Source organism: Scylla paramamosain, unplaced genomic scaffold (genome assembly GCF_035594125.1).
Source record: "Scylla paramamosain isolate STU-SP2022 unplaced genomic scaffold, ASM3559412v1 Contig107, whole genome shotgun sequence".
In the NCBI taxonomy this organism is placed as follows: Eukaryota; Metazoa; Arthropoda; class Malacostraca; order Decapoda; family Portunidae; genus Scylla; species Scylla paramamosain.
In genome coordinates, this window is record NW_026973772.1 from 77,501 (window position 1) to 90,000 (window position 12,500).

Here is a 12,500-nt window from a genome sequence, read left to right on the forward strand (position 1 = left end):
TAAGAGAAAAAGAAAGAGAGGGAGAAAATATTGGTGTGTGTGTGTGTGTGTGTGAGAGAAAATACAATAAATTACTATTAAATTTATTATTATTATTATTATTATTATTATAAATTTATTCATATTTCAGAGGAATGACTGAGAAGAAAGGAAGGAAGGAAGAGGAGGAAGGAAGGAAGGAAGGAAGGAAGGAAGAAAAGAGGACAAGAAGGAAGAGAAAAGGAGGACACTCTCTCTCTCTCTCTCTCTCTCTCTCTCTCTCTCTCTCTCTCTCTCTCTCTCTCTCTCTCTCTCTCTCTCTCTCTCTCTCTCTCTCTCTCTCTCACAGACCCACAGGATGTCCCCCCACAGGATGTTGACAAACCCCACAGTCACTCCCCTCAGCCCCTCTCTCTCTCTCTCTGTCTCTCACCTACCTTCATGCCCAGAATAGGAACCCTGTCAGTGCCCGTCAGGAACTTCAAAAACCACTTCTTCTGCTCCAGGGAGAGTTTGTGAAATACTTCCCAGAACGTGTGTATGACCGGGTGGTCTGGGAAACATTCGCCCTGGAAACACCGACAGAAATCAATAAACGGAAGGATATTAGTGTGAACGGTGTGTTTATTTACATTCCTGCGGTGTCGTGTGGGAGGACTGGGTGAAAACAGACAGTAGAGGAGGTGGGAAGGGGAGGACTGGGTGAAAACAGACAGTAGAGGAGGTGGGGAGGAGAGGACTGGGTGAATAAAGACAGCAGAGGAGGTGGGGAGGGTAGGACTGGGTGAAAACAGACAGTAGAGGAGGTGGGGAGAAGAGGACTGGGTGAATCAAGACAGCAGAGGAGGTGGGGAGGGTAGGACTGGGTGAATAAAGACAGCAGAGGAGGTGGGGAGGGTAGGACTGGGTGAATCAAGACAGCAGAGGAGGTGGGGAGGGTAGGACTGGGTGAATCAAGACAGCAGAGGAGGTGGGGAGGAGAGGACTGGGTGAATCAAGACAACCTCCTCTGCTGTTCTACAATGCTGACGAATCCTTGAAAAACACACACACACAAAAAAAAATATATATATATATATACAAATAAACAAATAAACATATGTAAAGCAAAGCTAATTAGTCCTGCACCTGGTTCTCACCTGCCGAGTGGCGTCACACCTGAGCAGCAGCGTCTTGGCCTGAGGATCGAACAAGAATGGATACTCACAGAACAGGATTGGACTCTGTAATGTAAAGGATTGGATTAGTTAAAGTTGTTTTTAAGGGTTGAAGGGGTAAATGAAGAGTTAAAGGGTGTATTTAAGGGTTTAAGGAGGTAAATAAAGGGTAGAAGGGTGATTTTAAGGGTTTATGAGGCTATTTAAAGGTTTGGTGTCTTTTAAAGGGTGTTTTCAAGGGCTTAAGAGAATAAATAAAGGGTTTTCAATTTTTAAAGGGTGTTTCTAAGGGTCTCTCAGTTAAAATTAAAGGAAATGTCGATTTTAAAGGATGTTTTTAAGGGTTTAAGAGAATAAATAAAGGGTTTTCAATTTTTAAAGGGTGTTTCTAAGGGTCTCTCAGTTAAAATTAAAGGAAATGTCGATTGTAAAGGATGTTTTTAAGGGTTCAAGAGAATAAATAAAGGGTTTTCAATTTTTAAAGGGTGTTTCTAAGGGTTTGTCAGTTAAAATTAAAGGAATTATCAATTTTAAAGGATGTTTTTAAGCGTTCAACATTGAAAGCTCCCCAAACACAGTCACCCATTCACAAACACCCCCAATACACACACAAACACCCCCAAACATGGTCACCCACCTCCCAAACACCCCAAAACACACTCAGACACCCCAAAAACACACCAAAACACACCCAAACACCCCAAAATCACTCAGCCACCTTCAAACACCCCCACACCCCCACACACACACACCCACCTCCCTCCTGGACATCGGGTGAAGCCTGCTGTTCATCCAGTTCAAGTAATCATTCCTAATATCAATTTTCTCTGCAATTTCTGGGATGTAAAAGTCGTCGTAGTTCAACCGCCCCACTCGGCAGCCGGCTTGGAAGTTCAGACCATGGACCAGGGACAACAGCCGCAGGGAAGACACAAGGGCACGCCGGTCTCTGTGTGGTGTGGGTAGGTTAGGTTAGGTTTGGTTAAGATCTGGTTGTGGTAGTGGTGGTGGTCTGAGTGGTTGTAAGTGATGTGGTGGTGTTGTAGATAAGAATTGTTGTAGTAGTAGTAGTAGTAGTAGTAGTAGTAGTAGTAGTAGTAGTAGTAGTAGTAGTAGTAAAAGAAGAAGAGGAGGAGGAGGAAGAGAAAGAGAATGAGGAAGAGAATGGTGGTAGTAGTAGTAGTAGTAGTAGTAGTAGTAGTAGTAGTAGTAGTAGTAGTAGTAGTAGTAGTAGTAGTACACAGACAATTATACTTCTCTCTCTCTCTCTTACACTCAAAACACACACACACACTCTCAATGCACACTCTTACAAACCAACTCTCTCTCTCTCTCTTACCTCAGAGCTACATTGGTGAGCTGAATTCAGTATTTGTACCACCACATTCTTGTACAAAGTAACCAGCCTTAGTGTAAAGTCCCTTGGAAGAGAGGCAAGCCAGGAGAGAGAGAGAGAGAGAGAGAGAGAGAGAGAGAGAGAGAGAGAGAGAGAGAGAGAGAGAGAGAGAGAGAGAGAGAGAGAGAGAGAGAGAGAGAGAGAGAGAGAATTAATTTTTCTCCTCCAAAAATATACTTAAAACACACAAATCAATAGAAAAACAAAGAAAAAACACCAAAACACATTTAAAACACCCCAAAACACATTTAAAACACCCCTAAACACACTCAAACACCCCAAACACACCCAAAACACAACCAAAACACCCCCAAACACTCCCAAAACACACTCAAACACTCCCAAACACACACACACACACACACACATACACACAAACAATCCAACTCACTGAACACCTCCGCCATCTCCTTGCCAAGCTTCAACACTCCCTCAGCATACGGCGTTTGGAGTTTGGCCGTTTGTTTAGGGTCAGTGAAGTCCTTGTACAGGGGAAGGACATAACAGCGTAAGGCGTCCTGGCTGGGGGATGCGAAGGAAGACTCTTGGCCACGTTTTGAATGCCAGTACGAACCTGTGGACGTTTGGATACGTTTGGATTAGCTCGGTAATGGATCAGTGGACGCTTGTGAGATTCTGCGTGTGAAATGCCAGCAGGTCGGTTTGTCCTGTTTTGTCCTGGGAAACCTTCAGTAAAATGCAGTGAAACGCACACAAACGCACGCACTCGCCACTTCCTGGATGGTCTCCCTTGCAATCCGGCCAATCTGAGCCACACAGTCCTCAGCCAAACGGTAGTCCAGCCCGTGTGTGTGTTTGTGCAAGCCAGCAAGCGTGAAGGAGCTGTTCCAAGCGCACACTGAGGCAAACACTGTCTCTGTGTACCTGTGTTTGGAAGTGGGTGAGTGAATGAGTGTAAACAAACGTGGGGATGGTAATATTGTTCGTTCGTTTGTTTGTTTGTAAATAGATTGATATGACACAAATGTAAACAAACACAAAAAATACAACATTCTGTCACTGAAAACATAAAAAATAAATTATATAACACAAACAAACACACACACACACACACACACACACACACACACACACACACACACACACACACACACACACACACCCAAATCATACCAAAACACACAACACACTCCCAAACACACACAAAATATACCATACCACACCCAAACACACACACACACACACACACACACACACACACACACACACACACACACTTACGTAAACAAATCGTCATCAATCATGTCTTCTTCCTCAATTGACAGAAGTTTCTTAATCATATGTTCTTGAATTGTGAGAGAGAGGGCATTTGGTCGGGGTAGGGAGGGCTGCAAAAGTCCTCAGCACCCCCACTCTCCCTGCTGACGGTGGCCAAGCTGACGTCACCCCCTGCGAAGATCTGGGAGGGAGAGAGAGAGAGAGAGAGAGAGAGAGAGAGAGAGAGAGAGAGAGAGAGAGAGAGAGAGAGAGAGAGAGAGAGAGAGAGAGAGAGAGAGAGAGAGAGAGAGAGAGAGAGAGAGAGAGAGAGAAATTGGTTAGTTTTAGGCTTATATAATTTAATTCATGTTTGTTTAGAATTATTCATCATCATTATTATTATTATTATTATTATTATTATCATTATTCAGTTTGTTTTTCTTGATTATAAATAAAAGAATATACTTTATGTACACTACTACTACTACTACTACTACTACTACTACTACTACTATTACTACTTTTCTTCCTCTTCCTCTTCCTCCCACCACCCAAACACACACACACACATACATACACACCTAACAAGAGGATCACCCTTGGGAGTATAGCCCAGTTGACCCTGCTTGTTTGACCCCCACAACAGCAGGTAGCCGGCCTGGGTCACGGCAGCAGAGTGGTGACCCGCAGCGGCCAGCAGGACTAAGAGGGTGCCAGCCAAGGAGGTCACCAGGGCAGGATCCTTCTGGGGCCCCTGTCGATGTCTAAGTGCCAACTGGCCGAAGGTATTTTGTCACCATCTGAAACACACAAAAGCAAAAAATAAATAAATAATGATGATAACACACACACACACACACACACACATATATACAGACACATAGACACAGACATACATACATACAGACACCCACCAGCAGTCAAGGCAAGGGTGTGGTTGGCGCCACAGGCCAGCTGCACTGTCACCTTCCTGGCCAGACTCTTGACAAGCTTGCGTGTGGCGGTGTGACTGTCGCAGGAGTTGACGCCAAGCTGACCGTACCCATTGTCACCCCGTGCGTAGATCTGAGGAGAGAGGGAGAGGTGAGAGAGAGAGAGAGAGAGAGAGAGAGAGAGAGAGAGAGAGAGAGAGAGAGAGAGAGAGAGAGAGAGAGAGAGAGAGAGAGAGAGAGAGAGAGAGAGAGAGAGAGAGAGAGAACTAAGACCTAATCTAACAAAACCCAACTTAACTTAAGATATAATATACCTTTAAAGAGAGAGAGAGAGAGTGAGAGGGGAGATTGGAGAGAGAGGGAGAGGGAGAGAACCTAACCTGTCTAGGAGAAATAATTTGAATATACAGTAAAATCCCTCTCATCCGGCATTCCAGTATCCGGCAGCTTCAAGTATCCGGCACATTTTTCCCTGAGCCTTAAAATCAATAAAAAATCAATGTGTACTCACAAAATCTATTAAAATTCCTGGGCAAGGCATAGTGTGTCCCCTGGCCACCAGAGCGCACTGCTTGGCGCCACCCGCGGCCCACTGCACTGTGTTTACCGAGTGACTCAGTCCCGCGTGTGCACTGTTTATCGCCTGACGCCTTCATCATGCCTCAAGTTGTACAAAAGAGGGAGTGTGTTGTGCTTACACTTAAGCAGCTGATCAGATCAGCTGCTGATTAAGATCAGCTGATCTCTGTTATGGTAAGATGCGTGAGTGTGTAAGATGCTGGTCATTGTGGACATAATTTCACTTCTATTCAAGTATCCGGCAATATTCAAGTATCTGACATGTCGGCGGTCCCGTTGATGCCAGATAAGAGGGATTTTACTGTATATATATTGATAACAAGAGGAAAATGAAAATGTATTGCTCTCTCTCTCTCTCTCTCTCTCTCTCTCTCTCTCTTACAGCTACTAAAATAACAAAATTATTTCTACTCTCTCTCTCTTTCACACACACACACATTACAGGCTCTCTCTCTCTCTCTCTCTCTCTCTCTCTCTATCTCTCTCTCTCACTCACCAGGCCCCAGGAGGTGAGAGCAAGAGAGTGCTGGTCTCCGGCTGCCACCTGAACGATGCTGTAGTTCTGTAGCTCATCAATTAATTCTGCAGGTGAGAGAACAGGTGGTGAGGAGGAGAAAGTGCTATTGGAGTGTTGTGTGGTTATGGTGGTGTGGTGGTAGTAGTAGTAGTAGTAGTAGTAGGTTCATTACATTCCAAGCACAGTACATAAATAAATAAATAAATAAATAAGTAAATAAATATGATCAAAAAATAAGAAAACAACAACAACAACAACAACAACCACATAAAAACTGATGACCCCAACCAGTCACCATGACCTCTAGTACAAGGGTCACACAGGGCCACCACACTGCGACCTGACACAAACATAAACAAGACACCTTTTATGCATGAAGGACAAGTGACCTATGACCCAACAGTGACCCACAGTGACCCACATTGACCCACAGTGACCCAACAGTGTCTTCACCTAGAACTGTGGAGTGTACAAGTGCCCAGCTGACACGTGGAGGTGCAGGTGTCAAGGCTAGGTCACATTAGGTCACCTGAACAGAGAGTGTAAGGGGGTGGCCTGGTGAAGGGAGGGGGCCAGGTCAACCCTTAAATTGTGTGTAATAATGAAAATAATGATAACAGTGACCTCTCTCTCTCTCTCTCTCTCTCTCTCTCTCTCTCTCTTACGTTAGGTTAGGTGTTTACTTGGCACTTTGGCCTGTACCGAGGTTCCCACACCGCCAAGGGCGGCGAGGGGAGCGTGGGGGGAGCACAGGGGCACATCCAAGGCTGCGTCACAAAATTTAGTGATTCTTTAAAGTGTAAATAAAAATATTCTCTTAAAACTACATTTATCTGGTAACTATGCACACACACACACACACACACACACACACACACACACGCACTCACACATACACACACACGCACTCACACATACACACACACGCACACACACACATTTAACTATGGAGAGGCGTCACTGGCTGCACAGGGAAGCAATTTAAGTGGTCTGAAATATCTTACTGGCGTTGTGTGGCGCCATCAACAAAGCAACACCATTTCTCAAGTAAATAAGTATTATATCTAACTCAACACCATCTCAGGCACTCACCTTCCTGTATCTGGTGGTGTGTGCGTGTGTCTGTAGGTGTGGAGGGGCCCTTGAAAGCCAGCACCTTGTACACCTGGTTAAACATAAGATGCCTGGCCTGTAGATCCACGTTTTTGGCGCGACTCTGTGGGCCGTCTCACTTCCAAGGGACAGTTTTTTTGTTTTTTACTAATTACACTGGTTTTTATATATATATTTATCGGTTTTCTAGGTTATGATGATTAATAAAGGTTATATTATTCGTTTTGCATAGGGTTTATCTTATATTAGTATTTTAAGATACCACAAGTTATAAAATCCCACATCTCTAATCTTTGCCTTTTTTTTCTTATTTACGCCACTTTTCCTTAATATTTTCCGGTATAAGATAGTCTAAAATACTTAAAAGACTCCGTACTAGTTGTTTATTTATCAAAAGTAACCTCAATTAGTGAATTATAACGCGACCGTCCCTGTCTCAACACTGTACCATTATACAATGTTGACATCCTGACGATTCTGTAAGAAAAATGCAAGAAATTTAATCCTCTTCCTCTTCCTCGTCTTCCTCACCCTCATCCTCCTCTCTTCCCCTTCCTCCTCTGGCAGAAAAGGGATAAGAGGAGGAAGTAAACGAAAATAAAGAAAGGAATAAGGAAATACTGAATAAAGAAAGAAATAACGAATAATATGATTTAAAACTTTGTCCCTGTTATTTTCCTTCATTTAAATCCTACTCCTCCTCTTCTTCCTCCTCTTCTTCCTCATAATCTTCCTTTCTTCTTCCTTCTCAACATTACTCACCATTTTGTGGTTGTAAATGAAAGATTTATATATCATCTTACGTACATTTTCAACACACACACACACACACACACACACACTGCATCACCATCTGTACAACGAAATTCAAGGCAACACACACACACACACACACACACACACACACACACACACACACACACACACACTGTATAAGCATATGTACAACGAAAGACAAGGCACACACACACACACACACACACACACACACACACACACACATACACTGTATAAACATCTGTACAACGAAAGACAAGGCAACACACACACACACACACACACACACACACACACACACACACACACACTGTATAAGCATCTGTACAACGAAAGACAAGGCAACACACACACACACACACACACACATACACACCAGAAACACCTAGAAACACCTAGAAACACAATTTTACTCCCAAAAACACCTAGAAACCCAAAAAACACTTAAAAAACACTTAATTTCCTTTCAAAACCCCCAAAAAACACTCATTTCTAGCCAAAAAACACTTAAATAACACTTAATTTCCTTTCAAAACACCCCAAAAGCACTCATTTCTTGCACAAAAATAGCGAATAACACTTAATTTCCTTTCAAAACACCCAAAAAACACATTTCTAGCCAAAAAACACTTAAATAACACGTGATTTCCTTTCAAAACACCCCAAAAAACATACATTTCTACCCAAACACACTGAAAAACACTTAATTTCCTTTCAAAACACCTCAAAAACACACATTTCTAGCCAAAAAACACTTAAATAACACTTAATTTCCTTTCAAAACACCCCAGAAGAGACACACACCTACCCAAGGACAGCGAAAAAACAACAATTTCTACCCAAACAAACTTGAAAAACACCAAAATCTAAAAAAAAACACAAAAAAATAAAAAAATATAAAAAAAAACATCCCCTGCCTTTTTAAAACACCACAGAAACGGTGAATTCACTTAAAAAAAACACTGAAAGCACGACTATTCCCTTTCAAAACACCAAAAACTCTCACTTCTATTCCAAAATGCCTAGAAAAAAAAATTGCGTATTTAACTCAAAACACTTCATCTTATATTACAAGGCTGCCACATCACCACCACCACCACCACCACCACCACTACTACTACTACTGCTACTACTACTACGTTTGCTTACCTTTAAAACGCTGGAAATTCAGTGAAAATCTTTTCTTAATATTTCTTCTTTTCCTTCTCCTCTTCCTCCTTCCCTTCCCTCTTCTTCCTCCTCCTTCTTCATTTCTCCTTCTTTCCTCCTCTTTCTATTCTTCTCTATGCATGAAAACAGCTGGAAAATATAGGAAATAACACTAAATACTGATGGAAGGGCACTGGGAGGAGGGAAGGTCCAGGGTCTCGGTCCCCGGATGAAGGCGGCTGATGACGTCACGTCCGCCATATTTACGTTACGCAAATGATTTTGAAAATGACCCCTCGCAAAAATGAAGCTAGGCCGGAATGCTTTACATATTATGAAAGGGCATAATTTTAAATTAATTCTGGACATATAAAAATATTCCAAGCTTCAGTGATAATAAAGCTATATTTAAATAACTATATGAAAAAGTGTTCGAACAAACACGATAAAAAAATACATTCCAAAATCCACAAATCTCATTTCTCACGAACACAATACACTTTAAAAAATCGAAACTATTTTTACAAACAATCAGAAGTTAACCGGAAGCTGAAATAAATAAATAAATAATTTATAAATGTCGACTTTTTGAGTGTTCAACGGGTCTAAAACCCCTCTAAAAGTCCACGTATTTCACTCAAAAGCATCATAACATATTTAAAAGACAATAAACGATTTTTTGAGCCCATAAAATCTTGCCTAGCGGCTGAAATAAAAAATCATGTTTGGCGGTATGAAAAATTTAACGGCAAACAGCAACAATTATTTACGCTGAAACAACCTCATAATCGACATGTTTCCCTTAACACTCGCACGCAAAACACTCAAAACACCACCAAATATTTTTACAAACCATAAAATCTTAGTTAAAAAGCCTAAATATATAAGTTAAGAAAATAGAAAGAATATTGGAACCTGGGGTAGACTCTGGCAATCCATCATGGCGGCCGCGGGAGGGCTGGGAGGGGGCTCAGATAAAAACAAGGTTGGCTATCTCTCTTTCCTTATTATTTGTGGTTGTTATGAAGGTTATTTCTCTGTTTTCTGGATTAATTTCAGCTGTGTGTATGCGTGTGTGTGTATATATATGTGTGTGTGTGTGTGTGTGTGTGTGTGTGTGTGTGTGTGTGTGTGTATATCTATGTGTGTGTGTGTGTGTGTGTGTGTGTCCGCCTCTATTCCATGATAAATAGCATTATTTTCTCTTCTCTTCTCCCCTTTTGCTATTAAGTATCAAGTATTTTCCAGGTATTTCCAGTGTTTTCCAGGTAGTGTCGTAGGTTGAAGCCAGACCTCTGCTACCTGTCACTACTAAACTCACCTTAATTGACCTCCTGTGCCTCTGTGGTCCCGTTCCCTGGTGTTTAAATGAAAAGAGGACACACACACACAACCGCACTGCACGGTGTTTCCCAGGTACACTGAGGAAGACAATAAAAAATAATAAATAAATAAAAAAAAATCCCAAAACGCCTGGAGCAGTCTGCCTCCCTCCCTCGGTGAAGGAGGTGGAAACAAGCGGACCCTCACCATGGGGTACAACCGGATACTTTAATTATATGGCAGGAAATGCGAGGGTACATTGACTTTATAAGCGAATAGAAATGAAAATATGTCACTTGAAGCACTGTGAGGTGTTAAGAGAGAGAGAGAGAGAGGGAGTCGGTTCCCCGCGCCAAATAGCCTATCACTTATAATTAAACCTTTAAATTGACGGAAACTCGAATAAAAGCATAGAAAACGAGAGGACTGAGTTTATAAGCGAACCTTAAAATTAATTAGAAGTTATGAAAGACACAGTAGACTGTTTATAATGATACTGAAGACTGAAAGAGTGAAAGGGTTAGCCTATCACTCACAATTAAACCATAAATTAATGAAAACTCCAATATAATCATAGAAAACGAGTTAACCAATATCTTCACTCTTTCACCACTATTCTGTCCACCTCCGCAATGCAAGAGTCAACCAGTATATTCAGTCTTTCACCACTATTCTGTCCACCTCCCCAATGCAAGAGTCAAGCAGTATATTCAGTGTTTCACCACTATTCTGTCCACCTCCCCAATGCAAGAGTCAAGCAGTATATTCAGTCTTTCACCACTATTCTGTCCACCTCCCCAATGCAAGAGTCAAGCAGTATATTCAGTCTTTCACCACTATTCTGTCCACCTCCCCAATGCAAGAGTCAAGCAGTATATTCACTGTTTCACCACTATTCTGTCCACCTCCCCAATGCAAGAGTCAAGCAGTATATTCAGTGTTTCACCACTATTCCATCCACCTCCCTAATCAGTGTGTATCTGGCTGTGGTACATAAGCATATACAAAGGAATATTTCAAAGATAAGGGTATGATTGGCTAACCTAACACACACACAACAATTGGTTCTACTTCAAATTGATTTACTAACAATGTGTCTGTGATATATATGCACTGCCAAGAGCTTGTATATAGACTATGCTAACGTAACCTAACACACATGTAATAAAATAAACAAATGTCATAGGATACATTTTTTATTTACAGATAAAGTATATTTACAACACCACACAATGAAAAACATGAATACGATGGCTCAATCTATATTTACGTGGACTCTTGCAACCAAAACACCATGATATTCTGCATCACATGATAATAATAATAATAATAATAATAATAATAATAATAATAAGGTTAGCATGAAGAATGACTGATTATAATTCAACCAGCATTGGCAGATTTTATGATGAAATGTTGTTACAAGGTATTATAGGCCTGTACCATCACCAGTTCATTAATATAGGCTGTTTTTGAGGAGGCAGAGGCCAAGAGAAGGAGAGAGAGAAAGGTGTTAGGCAATAAACAAAAGAATAATCTCATTTCACCTCACCTCTATCTCTCTATACCTCTCTAACTTGTCTACATTTCTCATTATAAATATTGTTGAAAGTTTAAGCTGGGAGAGAGACAGGAATAATGTCACTTCATCTCACCTCTCTCTCTCTCTCTTCACCTCCCTAACTTGTCTAAATGTTGATATTTTTAGAGGTTCAAGGGAGACAAAAGGTGATATGAGATGTTATGACAGAAAATACATAGGAATATTCTCACTTCATCTCACCTCTCTCTCTCTCTTCACCTCCCTAACTTGTGTCACAGGGGAACTACGTACTAGATGATAAAGAAGAGGAAGAAGTTAGTCAGTTTGTGGGAGTTTTGGGGATGAGTTAAGTTAATCCCATTACGTCACACTGATGGAATGCCCTTAGGGAAACGTACGTGTGTGTGTGTGTGTGTGTGTGTGTGTGTGTGTGGAAAGATATAATTGTTTATGTACAGTCTCTCTCTCTCTCTCTCTCTCTCTCTCTCTCTCTCTCTCTCTCTCTCTCTCTCTCTCTCTCTCTCTCTCATTGTACGAAGCATATCACCAACTGCACGTTTATGAACCTCTACGAGAAATTATACACATTTTCCAGGGTGGTTTCAAGACTCCATCAACAAATTTAAGGGAGAATCTTTACGCATTTTCAAGGGTGCTTTCAAGATTCCAGAGGTACATTATCTGGAAGACTGGAAATATTGCGTCACGTCTCAGCAACCTTTAAAAGCAACTACAGTAATCCAGGAGAGAGAGAGAGAGAGAGAGAGAGAGAGAGAGAGAGAGAGAGAGAGAGAGAAATTGTGTTGAATCTTATTTT

The 12,500-nt window shown here is 41.5% G+C and overlaps 2 protein-coding genes across 3 annotated transcripts in view; both read right to left on the reverse strand.

Moving 5' to 3' along the window:
• The window catches only part of LOC135099147 (E3 ubiquitin-protein ligase NEDD4-like), an 83,477-nt gene extending 74,398 nt beyond the window's left edge, over positions 1-9,079 (reverse strand). The window contains exon 1 of the mRNA XM_064001601.1: positions 8,818-9,079. The gene's annotated coding sequence lies outside the window, so the exon portion shown is untranslated. The remainder of the gene's footprint in view (positions 1-8,817) is intronic.
• Positions 1-12,500, reverse strand: part of LOC135099146 (probable E3 ubiquitin-protein ligase HERC4) — an 80,845-nt gene that overhangs the window by 463 nt on the left and 67,882 nt on the right. For both annotated transcript variants that reach the window (XM_064001597.1, XM_064001598.1), the window contains exons 5-7: positions 1,893-2,085; positions 1,119-1,202; positions 417-548 (exon numbers count right to left, since the gene is read on the reverse strand). In XM_064001597.1, coding sequence (XP_063857667.1) covers positions 417-548; positions 1,119-1,202; positions 1,893-1,928 — 252 coding nt within the window. In that variant the 5' untranslated portion in view covers positions 1,929-2,085. The remainder of the gene's footprint in view (positions 1-416; positions 549-1,118; positions 1,203-1,892; positions 2,086-12,500) is intronic.